We start from the raw sequence: 23,929 nt of genomic DNA on the forward strand, positions 1-23,929 counted from the left end.
GGTTTCAAAGATAGTATGTATCATATTGAAAGCCATTCTTTTTTTTTTTTCCCCTCCCCTTGAAAGCCATCCATCCTTGATTATCTATTGTAAAGCTGAGGGAAACATTTTCAAAATAGTAAAAATTAAAAAGAATTATAAATGAAGCAAAATGTTTGTTCTTACTGGAACACTCATGAATAATGAAAAACCGTGGATAACTTATTAAATTTAAAACATCCATACTGGTGTAAAATGAGCCATTTTGATTGATGTGTTTCCAGTGAATTTTAAATGCTGCAAGGATGGCTAATTGTTTTCTGTAAATGATTATGAAAAAGAAATCTGTAAGCCAAGTGAATCCTTCTTGGTTTAAGCAATGACAAAAGTAATTTTTACCTGTTATACTGGTGAAGTGAGGTCATTAGCAACTTTAGTGTTCTTTGTGAACAGGAAGACCGAGAGGGGGAAAATCAAAGACATTCATTGAGTAATGCAAAAATTCTCCTATGTAGAGACATTTTACACAGCAGGAACTTCAGTCCATGTGTAAAGGAGGCTGCTTGCATGGTGAAAAACAAAACAACACTGCCCCCTCCCCTGCTCCCCCCTGGCCTCGCCCCCCCTCACTCCATTGACATGCATAGCTGGCCTGGTAGGTGTAAAAATAGACTGGCAGAGCCTGAATTGGAAATGGTCACTGAAGGCAGCCTGCAGTTGCTCGGGTTTTGAGTTCTCTCTGACACCAGCAAGCCAGCCAGCAGATGGGGAGAACTGGTGAGGGGCGTGTAGGGGAACTGAGCAGAGGAACCCAGGATCGTCTGGATGAATCGGCCACGCTAGTGTCCCCCTGGGGGCCCTGGACAGAGCACAGAGGGCAAGGACGGCCCCACTGACAGCAGGAACCGTAGAACTGAGATGGGTAATGCAGCTCTCTGCCCGTCTTGTCATGCGGATAAGAGTGTAAGAGCACAGGGACACTTGCAGGAATTGGACAAAACCCCAGACTACTACGGCTGTAACAGCGAGGACACCAAAGAACTTGGGGTGCGGGTAAGTTCTAAGTCACAGACTGGAGGAGAGGAGGATGGTGGCCCAAGAATCAACATTGGACCTCATTGGTTAAAACTCTAAACTTCCTGGAAGGAAGTTGACAGAATAAAACCAATGTGATCAAACCAGCTGACTGCCTCTGATTCAGTGGCCTGCTGCTGTTTCCTCTTCGTGTTCTGCAATGTTCATGTTTGTTCCTTCTGAGCTGGTTTTAGCTATGAACTGACATTTGGGAATAAGCAAGGATGCCGTCTCTTTAATTAAGTTTTGTCCAAAGCTGAACATATATTTTATTATGGAGTGACTTGCAGCAATGTTGCAGAGATTCACTTACATTCAGGCTGTTAAATTATTTTGCCTGTTTATATATTCATAGTTCATTTTTCATTAGGATTAAAAAGCACGTACTAACTTCCCAGTTTCAGCCTATAAAGGCGTTCTTCTTCTAATATTTAACTAACTTCAGTGAAAAGCCCTTTAAATACTGTTCTGATTATGATGATAATATTTTGTGCAGAGGCCTAAAAGTCGAGCCATCAAATACCTAAGTTGACTTTCAGACTTTAATAATTCATAGTCATGGTATGTTTCTTAAAATGATTACAAAGGCTTATTGTGATTTTTTTTGGGGGGGGAGGGCCAAAAATCTTTCTGAAATATTTTGATTTTCCTATTTGCTGGAGGATAAAGTTTATCTTTGATCTGTCAGATGCAGGAATTTGACCTTATTGCAAGTCATGTATTTCAGAGCGTAGCCATGAAACTAAGATAAGGAAGATTTCTGAATCAGAGAAACATACTCTGTACTTTGAAGTGTGTGCCTGATATTTCCAGGAGTGAGGACTTTGAGGTGACTCCCTACTCTCTTTGGCTTTTACTCTGAGCTGGATGAATTTCATAATTTCGTAGCATTGAAATTCTGTCAGACCACAGTGAAACTGAAAGAGAAACTAAGAACTTACCAGTAAGAACAACGGGCAGAGCCAGTGTTTCCAGATAGCTGCAGTGAAAAGAAAGTCTGTCAGCACTGTAGTGCAAATGAGGACGGTGCTTCCCGAATTGGAAAGAAGCCACCCCAGGCAAGAGATTAAGCAAAAAGGTGGGGAGGGAGGACACCTGCCTTAACAACCACACCGCCCAGGTTTGTGACCAGGGGCTGTTGCAGTTATGGTTTTATGGTTTAAATTATCCACATCCACCAGCAGCATCATTCGGGATTTCTGAGCGGCCACTTCAAGTGCAATTTCTGGACTGAAGGGGCGAAAAAAGGTGAACTTTTGGGTAACTATTTAGTAGCTCTACAAGCTTGCTTAGTTGCAGTATATGAATATATTCTCCAAGAAGTGGCTACCTTGCTTAAAAGGTAGTTTCTAGGAATTTTTTTCATTAATTTAACATTGAGACCATTCTTTAAAATGTTAGTTAATAATTCCCTCAATATTTTTAAGCTACACAAGTGTATTCCCTGTTTTCACCTCTTAAAAACCATTAAGAAAAATGTAAAGCATGAAAATAAATTAGAGGTACTTTAAAAATTAAATATAAAAGCCTATTTTTAAAACATAGAGAACAGAAGTGATGATATTTTGATGCACTGATAGGTTCTTTTGGGTAGAGAAGAGCAAGATTTAGCGTGATTTTTAGATCCAAGGGCTGAAATAAGAAATTCATTCAAAACTTTCGAGTTCAGAAAATGATTAAAAACGTTTTAAGAAGAAATAATCAATAGCGATATCATTCCCTTGTTAAAATCCTCCTATCCATTTTAATATGGATATTAGCCCTGAAAAAAATTTGAGTTGATATTTAAAAATTTACTACAATCTGATTTCTCTGAATTAAATAATATAACCTGCTGATCATTGAATAATCTCTTCTGTCAAAGATTTTATGGACAGGAGCATATAATGATTGTTGTGACATGGAAAGGTATGGTAGAAGTGGAAATGCACCTGTTGCCTACTTTCTGAAGTGATATTTTACTCAGGATTTCACCACTTTAGACATGGGCAAAAAAAAAGCTAATACCAAAGATGACAAGCAAAATATGTGGTTCTGTCTAGCTTTAAGTTTCCCAAATTTAAGAAATCTATCATCTTTCTTTACTTTTAAATGGGTACTGTAAGACTGAAGCCACTCACTCCTTACATCATCTAGGTGCATTTCATAATTAGTCCCTTTTCATCATTCATGCTTGTCATTATTAATGATTAAGTTAAGAGGTTCAGAACTTACTAACTTTTATTTTTATAATAATCTTTTTTTGGGGGAAAAACAGAAACACAGGTCCTTAGCATTTTTTTTTCTTCTGGAAATTAACTTAGAAATGTTTCATAGAGTTTATTGTGTTTGGGGGACAAAAAATTCAACTAAATAAATTTCCAGGTTTATTCATAATCGGAACTAAACTCATGGAAAAAAAATATAAATTTAAAGTTCTAAAACTCTGGGCTTTATGTAAATTTATACTTCTTTTCTATAAGTTTTATTTAGAATTTTGAATAATCTGACATTTGTTTGTATATATAAGTATAGCAATGAGGAATAAATCAGTTACCAGGAATTGTTGAAAGTAAGCGAACAAAAATAATTTCTTCTAGAACCATATTATGGTATGTGCATATTTGAAATTCCACTTAATAGGCTTATACATTTTTTATAAGATAAAAAAATCAGACAATAATTATTTCCAGATATGTTACATAATTAAACCCAGAAATTATACCACAAAAAAGTAGAAAATGAAACTAAATATTATTGTGGCAATGTAATAATTTCCTAAGTTTTAAAGTAACTTTAAAAGATTATAGCAGGACTTCCCTGGTGGCACAGTGGATAAGACTCTGCACTCCCAATGCAGGGGGCCCAGGTTTGATCCCTGGTCAGGGGACTAGATCCCACATGCATGCCCCAACTAAGAGTTCACATGCTGCAACTAAAGAGCCCGTGTTCCGCAACTAAGGAGCAGGGAAGCCAAAACTAAGGAATCCTGGAGCTGCAACTAAGGAGCCCGCCTGCTGCCACTAAGACCTGGCACAACCAAAATAAATAAATACATATTAAAAAAAAAAAAGATTATAGCAAAAATGATGAACAGCTAATATACCACAAAATTTTAAAGTTCTATAACTGGACAAATAATATTTTATAATGTGTATTCAAATTAATACTTGAATTCTAGAGCCAAGTCCAACAAACTCTTTCTGTAAAGGGTCCGAGAGTGGATGTTACAGGCTTTGTGGGCACGTGGTCTCTGTTGCTGCTTCTCAGCCCTGTTGGTTGTAGAGCAAACGCAGCCTTAGACAGTAGGGCAACAAATCGACCTGGCTGTTTTCCAACAATTGCTAAATTTTTCTATTATTAAATTTTTGATTGCTAAATTTTTCAGTCACTAAATATTAATTTTAGTATTCTTTTCCTATTTTGTAAAGATATACATTAAAACAATAATAAAATATTCTGTTAACAAAAATATAAAATATAATAATATTCAGTCTTAGAAGAGGGTGTTGAGACGGGTAGACGTTCCAGGGTATGCTGTAAATTTTTCTAAATATTTGGAAAGCAATTTGGAAATACATTTCAAACTAGTTACAGTGTCTCTTTTTCATTTTGCTGGTGCAGCCAGGACTCTAGTAGCAGGGAGATATTTGCATGGAGAAAAAGAGTAGGCAAACCTTCAGGGCAGACTCTCACCCCCGACCACAGATGAAGAACTACACTGGACTCCAACCCCTGTGTTGTGAGTATTCCCAAGTCCATCCCTCCCTTCACTCAAACTTTGAGGGCACGAGAGAACTCTACTCCCAGAGAGACCTTATTCCAAATCTACTGAGAAAAAATGTCTGCCTTCCTAATGAAGATGTAAGGCTTATGAGCCTATGTTAGGGTTTTCCTCTGAAATGTGGTTGCCTCTTACATTAGTCCTTAAAGGACTCCAAGATCTGCTATTATCACAATCAGCTTGACAGTTACAAAAAGAGGAAGCATGTGGGGTAGTAGAGAGTTGAGAACAAAATTCAGCTGTACTAAAATTCTTATTCAGAGTAAGTCCTAGTGATATTTCTAAAATTTTTGTTGATCACAGAAGGGAAAACTGCATGATCTCTCAGATACCTTTTCCTTTTCCTTTTTACAGATGATGGGTATATATATTCCAGTTTTACTTATGAAAGAAGAAGCTCTCAGAGATGCTTTATAGATTTTGTCCTGGATTCTTAGGGGAGCTCTGTCTGGGACATGAGTCCGCAAAGCCATGCAAGGGCTAAGCGGGCTCCAGAGAGGCGGCTTCTTGACCATGCTTTGGTAAAGTGCAGACTAGAACAGCGTCAGGAATAGATCTTCATTTCTTGTTCTTCTTGGCTTGTATTTTTGTCATGGCATCATTTATAGATTTGCATGTTGGTCTAAGTGTTCTTTATATTTGTCTTGCATTGAGATCATGTACTTTTCACTGTAGTTTCTTTTTTTTTTTAACACCTTTATTGGAGTATAATTGCTTTACAATGGTGTGTTAGTTTCTGCTTTATAACAAAGCGAATCAGTTATATATATACATATGTTCCCATATCTCTTCCCTCTTGCATCTCCCTCCCTCCCACCCTCCCTATCCCACCCCTCTAGGTGGTCACAAAGCACCGAGCTGATCTCCCTGGGCTATGTGGCTGTTTCGCACTAGCTATCTATTTTACATTTGGTAGTTGGTAGTGTATATATGAGGATATGGGGAGGGGGAAGGGTAAGCTGTGACAAAGTGAGAGAGTGGCATGGACATATATTCACTGTAGTTTCTTTACCATATCAGATTAATTTGCTTTGTCCCAAGAGCAAAACCATAAATGTGACGCTTCATCACAAATATTACTTAGATTATCTGTCCTAGATGACTTTTAAATTGTTATCCTCCTTGTTTTACCAGTTTTTTTCTCAGAGATTTTTATTTTCTTGATTCATTTATTTAAACATTTTTTCAGTTATAGTAAAAAAATTTTATCTTCTTTATTTCAGCCTTCTTGTTATTGTATACATTTTCTTGTGACCTTAGCCCATAGGCATTGAATTCTGGTGTTTTTGTGAAAACAACGTAGTACTTTTCTGCTGTGCTGAATCAAAAGGTAGTAAGTCAACCAGCAAATATTTATTGAGCTAGGTATCGATCTAAATGCTGGACATATGTGGATGAGACAGAGTAGGGGGAGACAAACATTAAACTTGCATAGGGAGGTGGGGGGAGTGTGCTGCCCAGCTGAGGTAGGAATGTGCCGGGTGAGTCCAAGGGACAAGAAGGCATGGCTGCAGCATTGTGAACAGAGAAGAAAGGGGCTGGCAATGAGGTCTGACAGGCAGGCACAGGCTTACCTTGGCAGAAGTTTAGATTTCTTTCTAAATGTAGGGGGCCTTGGTAAAGGACTTTGGATTTCATTCAAAGTACAGTGGGAAACCTCTGGAGGGTTTTAGAGAAATAGGAGAACCTCATTTATGCTTCAAAAGATCTTTCTCTCGTGTGAGCTTTCTCCTCCTCCCTCCCTCTCTGTGCCTCTGTCTCTATCTCTCTCTGTCTCTGTCTCTCTATCTCTGCTTGGTGGAGAATGGATTGTAAATTCCATCAAGGGAGGCCAACTTAAGCTGTCCCAGAAACCCCTGAGGTGAACGATGACGTAGGATTAAATTAGGGTGTTAACAGTGGTGGTGAGAGAAGTGATCAGATTCCAGATGTATTTTTGTTTTTATTGAAGGCTTGTTTGGGCTCTTGAAAGAAAGAGAAGGGGTTATTGGCTTAAGCAACTGGGTACAAAATGGTGCTATTTACTAAGGTGGAGTGGTGTGTGTGTGTGTGTGTGTGTGTGTGTGTGTGTGTGTGTGTGCGCGCGTGCTCACGGTGTGTGTGTGTGTGTGAAAGAGAGATGGTTCCCTATCTATGAAGCACACAGTATGTCAAGAGAGTTAAACTTTTCTTCAATTTTGAGTTCTAAGAGGATAGAAATAAGAGACTTTAAATGATATTGTGAACATTATCTTTGGTAGCCTTTTTTATAGCTGTTATAAGAAAACTTTCTCCCTATAGTTTTGTTATTAACCCTAAAAAGGTCCAAGAGTATGCTGAAAATCATTCTGGTAAAGCATTTTTAAAAATATGAAATGATATAGAGCATGGTTATGTAGCTTTTGGATAATTTATTTAAAGATAAATATTGAAAGAACATAAGATATGGCTTCTGTCGTCTAGGAACTTTCAATCTAGTTTTAGAAGCAGGACTTACCCACATGTAATTAATTAACTATTAAAGTCAATAGGAGAGTAGGTGGCAGTGTGAGTGGTGAAATGAGTACCTAAAAGATGACAAGGAAGAAGAGGAACGGTACAGATCATACATACTGTTTTGGGAATGTCTCATGGACAGGGCTGAGATTCAGCTAGTATGGAGCAGAACAGCTGTACCAATTGTTTATACTTTGAAATGATTCCATGCATACTAATTAAATAGCCACTTCTGTGAGCCCACCAAGCTGCTCCTTCTACTGTGGCTACCTGGAGCCCATCCTCAGGATTCCCCAGTCCACTTCCAATCCCCAAATGAACAAATAGAAGAATGATGCCTGGACCAGCTAGGGGCCTCCAGGACCACCTCCCTCCAGTGCTACAGACAGTGTCCATTGTAATAGGCTGGTGTGTGAACTGTACCAGTTGTTAAATATTTTGAACATCCATTCTGCTAATGGAGAAGTTAGAGCCTGTAGTAGATTTTTTAAATTTTTATTTTTAATTTTTTATTGCAGTGGAGTTGGTGTACAGTATTACATAAGTTTCAAGTATACAACATACTGATTCACAATTTTTAAAGGTTATACTCGATTTATAGTTATAAAATATTGGCTATATTCCTTGTGCTATATAATATATCCTTGTAGCTTATTTATTTTATATCTAGTAGTTTGCACCTCTTAATCCCCACCCCTAATTTGCTCCCCCCCCCACTGGTAATGAGTAATTTGTTCTCTATATCTGTGAGTCTGTTGCTTTTTTGTTATACTCACTAGTTTGTTGTATTTTTTAGATTCCGCATATAAGTGATATCATACGGTATTTGTCTTTTTCTGTCTGACTTATTTCACTTAGCATTATTACCCGTAAAGTCTGTCCAGGTTGCTGCAAATGGCAAAATTTAATTCTTTTTTTATGGCCAAGTAGTATTCCATTGTATAGATGTGCTAGCTTACAGTGGATCTTGGAAGCAGAGTACAATCTTGGTTCCTGTTGGGAAGAAGGCACATTCAGTAAGCATTGACTGAGCATTTATTAAGTGCCAGGCACTGGGTTTACCAAGATGAATAAGACCTGCAACTTTGGCTTGAAGGAGCGTAATCCAAGGATGGACAAAGCAGGAGTCCCAATATGGTGTTACAGTGTGGTGAGAAAGCACAGGGTGTTGTGGAATACCTGAGAATGACAACTCAGTCTCAGAGGGTTACAGAAAAGTCAAATCTTGAAGCATTATGAGCAGATCACAATCTCAGTCTTGGAGTCAATAGTAACATTAGAATGAGAGAAGCAATGTTATGAATCCCCATTGCTGTAACACCTTTTTTTTTTGGACACATGTGTAATTCATGAAATTTGGTTAATATACATGGGATCAGACTATCAAGAGCTTCATAGGCCAAGCTTCAGAATTTGGACTCTGTTCTACTGAAAGACCACTGACAAAGGCTGTTTTAGGAGAACCAATTAGGTTGTGGTTTGCGTATCAGAAGCTCCACTCTCTTTGCAGTGCCTAACCAAGCACCTAGTACCTAACAGATGCTCAATAAATATTTTTGGAAAACTTGAATAAATTAATGACTAAGAAACCACCCACGATAGTGAATCTAGTTGTGGGCATTTTCCAGCTGCAGGTGACAAGCCCCCAGATGAAACCAAAGGCTGTGAAAATTGAAAAAGTGATAGAGATACAAAAGGCATTTCTAAAAATATTTAAAGAACCTGGAAAAACTAAGAATTAAAACTACGAAGATTTAATTATAACCTTCTGCTCAAAAAAAAATGTACCCTACTGCAAGTGCACATACATTACTGCTGTGAAATATTAATTGTATAAAACATATTTACTATAATAATTCCTTGAATTATTATGCAATCTCTATATGAAATTGTACATAAAATGCAATAGATGCCTTTCAGTGAAATATTACACTGTGATAAGAGGAATTATTATTATAATATAAACAATCAATATCTAATACTATTTCCATTATATTTTCCTTATGAGGTTCATCCAAACCAAACATAATTTGAACTATGTAATAATTTTAAGTCTTTCTTCTGTATTTAATAACATTGGTTCTACTGGATATACAGTGGCTTTTTCAGGGTCACATGTATGGTAGAGCTGAGAATACTCTGTGGAGAGAGAGCTGTCTTTTCAACCATATTTTGCTTCCTTCCCACACAGACATCTGCTGTTTCTTACCCACTTTCAGTTGCTGGTTTGGATTGAATGCCTTCTTAATGGGTGAAACTTAAAATTTATTTTGCCATAAGAAATAGCTACTGGTTCCTTCATTTTCATTTAAAGGCTTCTCTTTGAAATTTGGGGCATATTATATTACATTTCATTGTCAGACTTTTAAGAGTTTGACTTTTCAAAGCTTACATTCACGTCATATTTGTATGGGCTTATGTGACTATAGTAAAACTGTTTTGTACCTTTCTTGAAAATTTGCTTATAAGGTGTAAAAAATACTACAACGATCATCGGAAGTATAATCATTTCAATGGCATCTTTGAGCTAATGAATTGTATCTAAAAGCTATGTGAAAGCCAGGTGTTGAATAGTAGAGATTGTGAGTTGAAACAGTGTTTTTGATGAATTATAAATGTTGCTGACATATTATTTTAAAATTTGGATTTTTTTGTACTCTTTACCTACCTCAGTTATCAGTGAGTTTCAAAAGGGGGCTTTGAAGTATAATCTTATGTTCTACTTGACACCATAGCGCTTTCTCTATCTAGTATAACAACTCTATTAAATAAACACATCATGTACTTAAAATTAAATATCTAAGATTGTTAATTTGTCTAATGAGGAATTCTCACTTTATCACGGAAAAGATGGCTCCAGGCAGAAATAATGTGTTAAAAATACGGTTGAGGGCTTCCCTGGTGGCGCAGTGGTTGGGAGTCCGCCTGCCGGTGCAGGGGGCGCGGGTTCGTGCCCCGGTCCGGGAGGATCCCACGTGCCGCGGAGCGTCTGGGCCCGTGGGCCATGGTCGCCGGGCCTGCGCGTCCGGAGCCTGTGCTCCGCAGCGGGAGAGGCCTCAACGGTGAGAGGCCCGCGTACCGCAAAACAAAACAAAACAAAACAAAACAAAACAAAACTACGGTTGAAGTCTCTTCAGACTTGCTACATTAGAATCGTATCCTTCTGGATTGTTAGCCTTCTGAAGGAAATTAGTTAGAAAGCATGTACTAAGACACCTAGTAAAACAGAAGGACATAGGAAAATTTGTGGCTCTTTTCTTTTTGAAAACCACTGGTCGTCACATATAATTTTTTCTTTAGATTTACAAAAGGAAAAACTCCTTTTTCAGAAGTAAAAGACATTCAACAGTTTTCTGTTAGTAAGGTGTATGTTTCACAAAATTGTCCATTTGTCTATGATGCATAATTATTTCTTTAAAAACTGGCTTATCATATTCAGCTTCTTATGCATTCTTTTTTTTTTTTTTTTTTTGCGGTACGCGGGCCTCTCACTGTTGTAGCCTCTGCCGTTGCGGAGCACAGGCTCTGGACGCGCAGGCTCAGCGGCCATGGCTCACGGGCCCAGCCGCTCCGCGGCATGTGGGATCCTCCCAGACCGGGGCACGAACCCGTGTCCCCTGCATCAGCAGGAGGACTCTGAACCACTGCGCCACCAGGGAAGCCCTATGCATTCTTACATCATACATTCTGACTGCCTAAATGATCGAGGATGACATCAGGGATAAAGTGTTTTGGGTTGTGTAACAAATACATAGAATGAAAGGTCTAGTTAATCCCTTATGTCATCACCTTCCAAAGTGTGTTCCATGAACTGCCCACATCAGAAGAATCACTTGGGGTGTTTTAAAGTGATGTAGCTTGCTGAGCTCTACTCCAGACCTCCAGAATTAGAATCTCTGAGGTGGGAGCTGAGAATATTTATTTAACAAGATTAAGCATGATCTCTAAGTAACCCTTAAGTGCATTATTGTATGATAACCACTGCTTTATGTTCTAAGAGGTTGACTTTACTGAAGAAACGGGGCTGAATATGTAACAACTGCACATAAGGGCATAAGAGTATTAAAACCCTTCACATTATATTAAATTTCTTCTAATCCAGGTTAATTCAACTGATTGCCAAATTCTGTTTACTGGCAATTAAAGACACCAAGACCACACAGGACACGTGGGGACGGAGGCTGCTCTGCCAGCAAATGGGGCCTCCTACGGTCCAATGCATTATCTTAACAGTAAGAAGGGGTCTGCATTGTATCGCAATGTAATTTTAAATCACAGTACTTAAAGTAAATTTAAGCTCCACTTCCTAAAACTAATAATTGCTGTACGCCTATATAGAGTCCTTTCATTGTTTAAGCTTGTAAACTCCCATCAGAAATCTAGGCGCTAACAACATAAGATGTTGTTATGAAAATGTGTCTCCCAGTTTTTTAAAAATCAGAATTTCATTCCACCATTGAGCAGCCAGCTTGAACAGTAAGATTGTTCTGAATGATTTGATCCTTTCTTGGAATTGAAGTCCAGTACGATTTCCTGACTGAATTCCGCACTTCTGCCTAAAAAGTCATGCAGCATGTGAGAGATGATTAACAAAGTTCTTTTGGCCTCATTAAAATTTCTTAGTACATCAACTAATGTGAGGTGTCAAATATTCACTCAGTATATTTTCAGTTTAAAAAATTATATATGCATTTCTAAAAGACCTGTAAAATTAAATATTAAATCAGTTTCTTCCACGAAAGTAAATAATGAATTCTACTGTCTACATGCTCTTTCTTTCTTTCGTTCTTTCTTTTGTTATATAATATATAAATACAGATTAAAGAATCAGTCTTTTCTTTGGTGTTGATTTGTGTAAACTCACCAATTAATTATTTGAAGAATTAAACAGTGATCCAGATGGACATGTCAGCTTTCATTTCTATTTAAAATGTGACCCAAGCGTTTAGAGCTACGTGTTAGACCCTAGCCATAACACTGTCAGCCAAGTTATTGATACTGGGCTGCTTTCTGGTCTACCCCTAACCACTTGATTTTGCATTGAGACTAGATCTATTCTATTCAGGATCGACAGTTGACTTAGATGTGGAAAATAGCAGGAGAATAAAAAATAAAGAAAATAAATAAATAAATGAAATGTGGAGATGTAGGGGATGTTCTATATTAATTAGTAATAATAATAGCTATCATTTATTGAGCCCCTATTATTTGCCAGGTTCTGTAATGGTGCTCCACATACCATTTACATATATAAATTTCATTTACTCCTTATGATAGCTCTGTGAATCAAGTATTAAAATTTACTTTTATTGAGTGTGTGCTATTCCAATGTACTCTTCTTAGGGATTTTTACATATAGTATCTAATTTAGTCCATATAATCCTATACATTTTATAGACAAGTAAACTGAGGCTTATTTGAGTTCAGTACTTTGCTCATGGTCACACAACTCATGGTAAGTGATAGAACCAGGATTGCAAAGATAGATTTTTCCTTTCTTCTTTCGTTCTCTTCTCTTGTGATTTGATGACTATCTTTAGTGTTATGTTTAGATTCCTTTTTCTTTTGTGTGTGTGTACTTGTTATAGATTTTTGGGTTTTGGTTACCATGAGGATTTTTTTAACAGTAGTCTATACATATACGTGATTGTTTTAAGTTGCTGATCTCTTACTTTCAAATGCATTTTAAAAGCCCTGCATTTGTACTCTCCTTGAAAAAGTAGTTTGAAGCTCATTATATTAGACTAACTTTTCGAAGACAGAGAAATGTAAAGAGGAGACATTAGGGGAAGTTAAATTGGGTTGAATGATTTTCAACAATTGAAAAAAATTGTCTGTTTGGAAAATTTCAAGTAAGATTGTCACTTATGCCCCATACCAAAACAAATTTCAGATTACTAAAAGTTAAATGGAAAGAAAAGCAATTTTTTTTAAGCCAGAAGAAAATGAGAAGTCTTTTATTGATTTCAGGGTTGGAAGGCATGAAAGCAATGGAATAAAAATCTAAATTTATACTTTTCAATTTATAGAATTTAAAACTTGTAAAAGGCAAAAAATATATTAAAGAGAAAATAACAAACTTGGAAAAGAGTTATCTTGTCTATATAAAGTTTTTAAAAATAAAAGAGACATTTGAAACTCTGAAAGGACAAAAAATGTTGACAAGTCAAAGAAGATAAAAATTGTCATAGACATTAAATGTATGACTGAGCTTTTAAACTCTTCAAAAATGAAAAAGGTAAATCAAAACCGTTAAGATAGGCATATCAATTGAGCAAAGCAAATTTGAGCATGTGATTAAGTTGAGACAGGCTCTTCCACAAACAGTTATGGTAGCATCTTTTGCTTCAGCCTCTCTCAAGGTTAGTTTTGCAATATTACAATATGTACCAATAATCTGTATCCTTTGACGACATTATTCCACCCTCAGGAATTTAAACAATGGACACAATCAAGACAAGGACAAAGACTTATGTACAACAATGAAAACAAAGGCACTAGTTCTACAAATAATTAGGGAAAGCTAAAAACAATTGTAACCTATCTGTAAACTACTATATAAGATTTAGAATATCTTTCATGACTTCTGAATGCTGTAGGCAATACTTATTTGGCAATGTTAGTTTTTAAAAGTGGAAGACAGAGTATTATTATCCCAACTTTGTAAAAATATTATTTATATGCACAGATACAGTGTATGTGTAGAAAAATTCTAAAAGAAAATGCATCAAAATATGCAGTGTTAAGTTTGAGTAATGGGACTATGCTGTTGGCTGATTTTTTAAATTCATTTCTTAAATATTCTATGAGAATATGTATATGTTTTTATAATGATTCCCCTATGTTTTTTAAGAGAAGAGAGATTGTAAGAACCAAAAAGTAGCTAAAGAACCTAGAAAGTTTTATAGTTTTAGATAAATGCTCTGATGGAATATGTATTTCTGTATTCTTTAGGTTTCATAACAAATTATTATTTTATTTAATATTCTACACTTATTTAGCTTTTCAATTAATTTGGAGGAGAGAACTTTTTATGGGTGCATTTTACTAAGATTTTACAGGGGAAATAAGATTTACTATGATCATTTCTATAGGTGTAATCAACATTTAAATAGCAGGTGTGGTGATTAATTAAAAACAGCTGAGAGAGGTTTCATCCACCTTGGAAGCAGTCCAGGTTTAAATCCCACTCAGGAAAATATGTCAGTACGAGCTTGTAAAAGTCTGCATGCTGCTTTGAAAACAGAGGAACAAATGTTGTCTTTGAAGCCTACCGTGCTGTGGGGATTGATTTTTTTTTTCTGTGCATGGTAGTAAAAATAATGGTGATGGAGACATTGCTCTAGATTCACTTGTCGAGTATAATATGCAATAATATTTTCAAGTAATGTAACTGAGTCCCTTAAAGTCACAACTCTTGGGTTAGCAACATTAAAGAAAAGAAATCTTGGTAGTCCAGAGGTGTCAGTGGCAAATGTTCAAACTTTAGGCCCTGCCCCTAGCACAGGAAAGGGAATTGGGCATCAAGGGCAATCATAACATGATCACTGAGGCCAGGAATGTGATTGCAGTAGTTTTTCCCCAGAAGAGGAAGCAGCAGACACTTCTACAAATCATTCAACAGTGGAAAGGTATTTGGCATCTTTGGGTGGAGCTAGGGAAGTGGTACCACACGGTGGTATGATCATGGCCTCTGTAGTAAGACTGACTGGGTACCAATTGCAGCTCTGACATTTATTACCAAGTATCTGTGGACAAGTGCTTTAATCTCACTAAGCCTCAGTTTCTTCAGTTGGGTGCTTTATGAGGATTAAATGAGACTATAAATGTTTTGACATACTACATTAATATTGTAGTAGTACGTACAGTAGTACAAACTTTTTGACAAAAGGTACAAACTATTATTCATTCCTTCAAGAAGTTGAGCAGCCAGAGTGTATGCACCCAAAGCAAGCTGCATGTCATGGAGTCTCATGAGTAGATGAATGGCTTAAAAGAGAAAGCAAGTCTGGGTGGCATGTAAAATTCTAATACGGTGTATGTCAGTTCATATTCTGTAAGAAAATATTTTTTAAATTTAAGTAAAAAAATCACTAAAACTACATAAATATAAACAAATCATGTAAAAATGATGAAAAATTGACTTGCTCAATGTGACTTTGACAATTATCTTCAAGCAAAATATAGTGAACAAAAGTGTAGTCACCCCAATCAAAACACATGTAATTAATTCTCTTACTTGAAATCATAACCAGAAGAGAAAGGCTTTACGTCAGGCTAAATTTTTGTAATGATTACTTTACATAATTCATGCTAAATTAATAGTTACATCTATGAAAAGATATTATTAGTAGAGGGAACTCAATTGCTGAAATATGCCACAATTCTTATATGTGGGAAAAAGAAACCAAATAGAAGTGGAGCTTCTCCAACTATAAAGGACTGTACCTTGTAGGGATGCCACAGGATTTTAATATATACCCAAGTTCTCTTCAAGCTTCACATTATGTGCTGGGTTCTCATGTTAAACATTGTTAATCAGAAATGGCACAATCCAAACATCTTTTTTTTTTAATTTTAATTTTTATAGAAGTATAGTTGATGTACAATATTATATAAATTACAGGTATACAATACCATATAGTGATTCACAATTTTTAAAGGTTACACTCCATTTACAAATAAATTTATAAAATGTTGGCTATATTCCCTGTGCTGTACATTATATCCTTTTAGCTTATTTTACACATAATAGTTTCTCTTTATCCTCTACCCCAATTACCCCTCCTTCTTCCCTCTCCCCATTTGGTAACCACTAGTTTGTTCTTTATATCTGTGAGTCTCCTTTTTTGTTATATTCACTAGTTTGTTGTATTTTTTAGATTCCACATATAAGTGATATCATACAGTATTTGTCTTTCTCTGTGTGACTTATTTCTCTGAGCATAATACCCTCCAAGTCTATCCATGTTGCTGCAAATGGCAAAATTTCATTCTTTTTTATGGCTGAGTAGTATTCCACTGTACATATAAACCATGGCTTCTTTATCCATTCATCTGTTGATGTATACTTAGGTTGCTTCTATATCTTGGCAATTGTAAATAATGCTGCTGTGAACATTGGGGTGCATGTATCTTTTCAAATTCATGTTTTTGGGGTTTTTTTCAGATATATGCCCAGGAGTGGAATTGCTGGGTCATATGGTAGCTCCATTTGTAGCTTTTTGAGAAACCACTCTACAGTTTTCCACCATGGCTGCACCAATTTACATTCCCACCAACAGTATACAAGGGTTCTCTTTTCTCCACATTTTTGCCATTTGTTATTTGTGTTCTTTTCTTTTATTTTATTTTATTTGTGTTCTTTTTGATGAGAGCTATTCTGACAGGTGTGAGATGATATCTCACTGTGATTTTTTTTTTTTTTTTTTTTTTTTTTTTGCGGTATGCGGGCCTCTCACTGCTGTGGCCTCTCCCCGTGCGGAGTACAGGCTCTGGACGCGCAGGCCCAGTGGCCATGGCTCACAGGCCCAGCTGCTCCGCGGTATGTGGAGTACTCCCAGACCGGGGCACGAACCCGTGTCCCCTGCATCGGCAGGCGGACTCTCAACCACTGCGCCACCAGGGAAGCCCATCTCACTGTGATTTTGATTTGCATTTCCCTGATGATTAGTGATGTGTCGAGCATCTTTACATGTGCCTGTTGGTCATCTGCATTTCCTTTTTGGAAAAAAATGTCTATTCAGTTCTTTTACCCATTTTTGAATTGGGTTGTCTGGTTTTTTGATGTTGAGTTGTATGAGCTCTGTATATATTTTGGATACTAACCCCTTATCAGTAATATCATTTGTAAATACATTCTCCCATTCAGTAGGTTGTCTTTTCATTTTGTTGATGGTTTCCTTTATTGTGCAAAAGCTTTTAAGTTTAATTAAGTCTCATTTGCTTATTTTTGCTTTTATTTCCTTTACTTTAGGAAACAGATCCAAAAAGATATTGCTACAATTTATGTCAAAGAGTGTTCTGCCTGTTTTCCTGTAGGAGTTTCATGGTTTCCAATCTTACATTTAGGATTTAGTGCCTTTTGAGTTTATTTTTGTATATGGTGTTAGAGAATGTTCTAATTTCTTTTCCATGTGGCTGTCCAGTTTTACCAGCACCACTTATTGAAGAGTCTTTTCTCCATTGTATATTCTTGCCTCCTTTGTTGTAGATTAATTGACCATAAGTGTGTGGGTTTATTTCTGGGCTCTCTATTCTGTTCCATTGATTTATGTGTCTGTTTCCATGCCAGTATCAAACTGTTTTCATTACTGTAGCTTTGTAGTATAGTCTGAAGTCAGGGAATATGATTCCTCCAGCTCTGTTATTCTTTCTCAAGATTGTTTGGGTGCTTCCCTGGTGGCGCAGTGGTTGAGAGTCCGCCTGCCGATGCAGGGGACATGGGTTTGTGCCCTGGTCCGGGAAGATCCCACATGCCGCGGAGTGGCTGGGCCCGTGAGCCATGACCACTGAGCCTGCGCGTCCGGAGCCTGTGCTCTGCAATGGGAGAGGCCACAACAGTGAGAGGCCCGTGTACCACACACACACAAACAAACAAAAAAAAAAAGATTGTTTGGCTATTTGAGATCTCTTGTGTTTCCATACAAATTTTAAAATTATTTGTTCTTACTCTGTGAGAAATGCCATTGGTATCTTGATAGGAATTGCATTGAATATGTAGACTGCCTTGGGCAGTATGGTTATTTTAACAATATTAATTCTTCCAATCCAAGAACATGGTATATCTTTCCATCTATTTGTGTCATCTTCAGTTTCTTTCATTAGTGTCTTAGAATTTTCTGAGTATAGGTCCTTTACCTCCTTAGGTAGGTTTATTCCTAGGTATTTTATTCTTTTTGATGTGATGGTAAATGGAATTGTTTCCTTAATTTCTCTTTCTGATATTTCATTGTTAATGTATCAAAATGCAACAATTTATGTATATTAATTTTGTACCTTGCAACTTTACCAAATTCATTGATGAACTCTAGTAGTTTTCTGGTGGCATCTTTAGGATTTTCTATATGTATGCTGTCATGTCATCTGCAAACAGTGACAGTTTTACTTCTTCCTTTCCAATTTGGATTCATTTTAGTTTTTTCTTTTCTGATTGCTCTGCCTAGGACATCCAATACTATATTGAATAAAAGTGGTGAGAGTGGGTATCCTTGTCTTGTTCCTGTTTAGAGGAAATGCTTTCAGCTTTTCACAATTGACTATGATGTTAGCTATGAGTTTTTCATATATGGCTAAACATCTTTTGAATGAAAATCTTAGTATCTTTTAGTTTCACAAGTTTTGGCCTTTAATTACTAAGACAAATGTAGCCTGCCACCTGCTTCTTAGTCAAGGACCAAAAATAAGGTTCTATGGTGTTAATATTTAAGAAAAAATGTTTATATATCAACTAAGTTAATTTTGGTGGACAAATGAGGTCTTTGTGGCTACAGTTTACTGCTTTGCAAAAAAAGTTCTAATGCTATATTTTTATATGTACAAAAGTAATCTAACTTTTCTTTAATTTCTAAATTTAAGTTTTGAGCAATTAAAACTAGAATATCTTGCATCTATGTTACCTGTTCTCAGCTTTGCATAGGACTAAAAACTATGATAATGTTCTTCCCAAGGTTCTGTTGTCATCATAATCATCTTTATTGGCTAATATATTTTAGGCAGTAAACTATGCTTTGGAAATTCTAGAATTATAAAACATAGTTTCTGTCTTCAAGAGACGTTATAATTTTGTTCTGACTGGTGGGATATATGTCTCTCCCACTCTCCACACACATTCTTACACACATATACCACACATACACATATGCACAAATAGGATAGTTTAATTTTACATGTCGTATTACAGGTAGGTATTTATATGAGAATGTTGAGGTAGAATTAAATATATAGTTTTACCTATGACTGAAGTGAGGTGAATTTTACATGCATAATAATTCTAAAAGGAAACAGCCTCTCTCCTCTGTATCTTCATCGAATAATTTAAACATACCAATGATCTCTTTTATTTAGAAGTTAGTCTTACTATAACTTCTGGGGGTAGTGCAATATATTACCATATGTTGTTATGCATTCAGTAATTCCCCTCTTCTTTGGATAATTTTTACAATAATAAAAGCTTATGTTATTGCTCTATGTAAAGTTTTCCCCCCAGAAAAGAACAAAATTATAGTTTCTTATTTCTGAGAAACAGGATACTAATGGTTCTGTGTAGTCAGTATCAGTATGATACCATTTCTTTCTATGTTTAATTTCATTACTAATGTCACAGTTGGCAATTATCTGTTAAACTAATTAAGGTCAGAGAATGTTGAGCTCCATAACCTATCTAATCAATTCCATTGCTAAGTATAGTCATTTTCCCATGATTTCAACTGTAAGATAATAATTATACAGACGGCGGGCATGCTGACCCATTATTCTTTATTCACTTACCCTTAGGAAGAGTTAGACAGGATTTGGTTTTATTGTGGTTATCTAATAGAATTAACATAACAAGTATAAATTTTGCTAATCAGGATTTTAAATCAAGTTTTTAAATTTAGTAAGTCTGCAAAAATTTACTTGATTCACCAAACTTTTCACTAGTTTAATTCATACAGACCAATGATGCTTCGTGTGCCTATTTGTCCACCTTCACTTTGTTGAACTTCTTCCTTTATTTTGTTTTATTTCCACAAGTATTTATTGATCTACTCTGTGTTGGGCCCTGTGCTGGGCAGTGGAGACACAAAGGTGAGGAAGTCATGGCCTCATCTATCCTGGAGGGCCAGGCTAGCTGAGGAGATACATGTGTAAACAGATAATTTGGGGATCCTGCTAGAGCCATTCACAATATCTAGTGTAGTGTTGTGCTTATAACTAGTAGTCAACAAACCTTTATGAATGACTGAATTCTCAGCGTGTTATGGGACCCCAGAGTAAAGGAACTTGGTCAAACTTGAGGGGAGAAGGGTAGGTTGGAAGGGTGTTGTGAAGAAGTTATCCCAAGCCTCTGGGAAATACACCCATAGATCCACTTAATACAACTTCTCGTAGAAGTCAAATAATAAAAAAACAACTAACAGAGAATTCTCCATTTCTCATTAAACCTGGCTGGCTTAAGCCCGATTTTTTAAAAAAATGGTCCTGGGCATCTGAACCAAAGCTTAGTTTCATGAGATAAATTAACCCTATTTTTGTTTTTAGTTATGTTTAAATTTTGAGTTTCCTTACTTTTCAAAATTCTCTTTGGAGTTGATGCCAATGCTCTTACCCCAACAAATCAAGAATTTGTTTTGATAGCTGCCTCAGAAGAAGTTCACATATTCTCTGAAATGCAGTAATAACCAGAGGGGTTTTTATTGACTGATTTCCAACTGAGGGATTTTGTAGTATAAGCTAAAATGTTAAAAAAAAGAAAAAAGGCAGTGCACGCTACAAATACTTGATTTGCTCGTCTTTTTCCACTGCCATGTGTCATGTACTGTAATTAATTTAACACATTCCTTTTCAAAGCCAGTTTTCCATCCTCTTTTTACATTTCATTGTAAAGTTACGGAAGCTCTTTACCTTGCATAGAGTTAGAATTGAATAGCTCAAACTAGTCTAGACAATTGCAGTTCATAGCACAAGGGTAAATTTAGAAAGTTATAGCAGGTCACATCCATTGTGGATAAAGCAATAGCTCAGTTGTACCCTGGTCTTTCAGGGAAATGTCAGCTGCATGAAATTAGTATTCTGAGCTCATGCGAAATCTCCTGTACAGAAATCTGTTTTAGTCTCACTGGTGTATAAGTGTACACATATACTGCAGTATACATAGATCTTGCAATTTTTTATTTTATCAGCACTTCCTGGCATTTCATGCAAGATGTTGATAGGTCAACAGTATCTGCTTCCAGAGGCAATACAAGAAGTGCTTCCCTATTCCTAGGAGTTTTATTGACAGAGAAATGGTAAGGAATGAAGCAAAAACCAGTATTGCTGCAAAAAAACCAGACCATCTCCCAGAGGTTAGGCTGTGGCCTCTGTCGGTAGTCCATATCCTCTCCTGGATTTTTTAGTCTTGCATTCTCAACACACTACCATGCCGTGATAGCACATCAAATTTCACCAGACCAAAACCAAGCTATTGTGTTCTCTCCAATTTTAGGGTATTCTGTTTCCCCAGATTTCTGGTCTTGATTAGTAATGTCGCTCATTACACGCCAAAGCTAGATGTTGCCCAATTTTCCTTAATTTCTTTTCCATAAACGCTTAAATTCAATTTCCCCAAGTTTTGTAGCTTCTTTTCCCTACACCTATGACAAATCGTTACTTTTTTCACATTGCTGTCCCTGACATACTGCTCGCCAGAACTGTTGCAATAGTATCCCAGATTGTCTCACAGACTCCCCTCTAACTCATCTTCCATATGTTATAGGGTGATTATTTTGAAACAGTATTCTGATCTTGGCTTTTCCTGTCCTTTCACTTAGAGGGTAATGCTCAGCCTTCTTATGACGACATATAAGAACATTCATGGTCTGGGCCCTGCCTTACTTTGAGACTTTTACTTTTCTCATTTCCAACATGATCTTTATAATTCACACACACTGCATTACTTATAATTTTCTTCATACTGTGTTCTTTCCTACCACTATGATGTTGCACTCATTAGTCCCTGTGCCTGCTATGTTTTCCACCTAACTTATCACCAGGAACTTTATAAAATACTATGTTGCTATTCCTACTCTCTATCTAAATGTAAAATATATTTGTAAAACAAAACAAGCATCTATTGCTTGGACTACTGTCTCTAAATGGATCTCCCTGGATCCACTTTTACCCATTTCTATCTAATTCATGGACTATGTTGCAGCTAAAAAAATTTTTTTTAATGCAGACCTTAAAATCTTTTGAGGGGATGGATCATGTTTATTTTTTCTACATTAATCCTTTGCTCACTGCCGGGCATACAATAGGTGCTTCCAAAAATTTGTCTTAGCCTGGTTGTTAAGAGCTGGTTAAATTATTTTAACTAATTTTTTAAAATTTATTTTGTATTGAAACATAGTTGATTTACAATGTTGGGTTAGTTTCAGGTGTATAGCAAAGTGACAGTTTCATATATATATATAATATATATATTCTTTTTCATTATGGTTCATTACAGGATACTGAATATAGTTCCCTATGCTATATAGTTGGACCTTGCTGTTTAGCCATTCTATATATAATATTTGTTATCAAAATAATCTGTTGTTTGACTAATTTATTTTCACTTTTTTCCAAACTGAAGCTATGATTTTTAAAAAAATATTTATTTATTTATTTGGCTATGTCTGGTCTTAGTTGTGGCATGAGGGAGCTTCGTTGTGACACGCGAGATCTTTTGGTGTGGCGCACGGGCTTATCTCTAGTTGTGGCACACGAGCTCTAGAGTGTGCGGGTTCAGTAGTTGTGGTACGTGGGCTTAGTTGCCCTGCAACAGCATGTGGGATCTTAGTTCCCTGAACAGGGATTGAACCCGCGTCCCCTGCATTGGAAGGCAGATTCTTAACCACTGCACCACCGGGGAAGTCCCCTGAAGCTGTGATTTTTCCAATATGTACACGTTTAGATAGGTACAACTATAGATCTTTTCAGAAATTTAATCAAGTGAATAAAGTGAGTCAAACTGGAAGTTATTTACTTCTTATACAGCATACATGTTGCATATTCTTTAGGTTTTTAAAAAATTTAATTTAATTTTTAACAGGTCTGTTGACATTCATCAAGGACCAGCATGGTGAGGGTCAAGAAATGAATGTAAAAATGATTTTCTATATTACATTTAGGATGATGCAGATTTTTTGAGAATTACAATTTTGCTTTCCATGTAGATCATCAGAAATGTGCAAAAGAGTCTGAAAACTGTGCATGCTCCTTTGGGACCGACTTACTTAGGAGAATGGGTTGAATAAACAACTTCTCAAAAATTATATGCACATTAGAAAGAAGGGCTTTTGCATTTTACAGATGACAATGAACTTAATAGCAGTTTAACCAAAGGGACACAGATTATTTCTAATAAACAACATGATTATCATGCTGAAATTTCTGACACCCAGTAATTAGAAAGATTTCCAAAAACATAGAAACTCCAAGGGTGGCACAAATAGAGTTCTTGGGTCTATTATTCCTATAAAATTAAAATATTGTCTTGGAACAAAAAGTGATCTTGAATCACTTTTTTTTTAGAAAGTGATGAATTCAAATTCTTATTTATTCTGGAGTAGACATTAATATTGCAGAACTTATGCACTCAAAAAAGTAAAATAAAAAAATTGAGTTAACGGCTCAGTTTTGATGCATTTTTCTCTAAATTAGTCTTTTTTGAAAACAGTATGAGTTCAGAATTACATTTAAACAAGACAGTCAGGTTGTTACTGTGTGTGTTTGCTGAGCTGTAATTAAGTGATACCCCCTAGAAAATCCATCTGACTGACAACTACAGATGTACACTGAACTGTGGTAAACAGAAAGCCCTTCTCTGTTTCCATGTGCATGTTAACAGGGCTACACTAAAATCAACAGTGTAAGGATACAAAAATATATGCAAGTTCTTTTAAAATAGTGGTC

The 23,929-nt window shown here is 36.3% G+C and overlaps 1 protein-coding gene across 2 annotated transcripts in view; it reads left to right on the plus strand.

Annotated features, from left to right (window-relative positions):
• The first annotated feature begins 897 nt into the window (after window positions 1-897).
• Window positions 898-23,929, plus strand: part of ANK2 (ankyrin 2) — a 242,204-nt gene continuing 219,172 nt past the window's right edge. For both annotated transcript variants that reach the window (XM_060012911.1, XM_060012912.1), the window contains exon 1: window positions 898-1,032. In XM_060012911.1, coding sequence (XP_059868894.1) covers window positions 898-1,032 — 135 coding nt within the window. The remainder of the gene's footprint in view (window positions 1,033-23,929) is intronic.

This window comes from Delphinus delphis, chromosome 5, assembly GCF_949987515.2.
Source record: "Delphinus delphis chromosome 5, mDelDel1.2, whole genome shotgun sequence".
In the NCBI taxonomy this organism is placed as follows: Eukaryota; Metazoa; Chordata; class Mammalia; order Artiodactyla; family Delphinidae; genus Delphinus; species Delphinus delphis.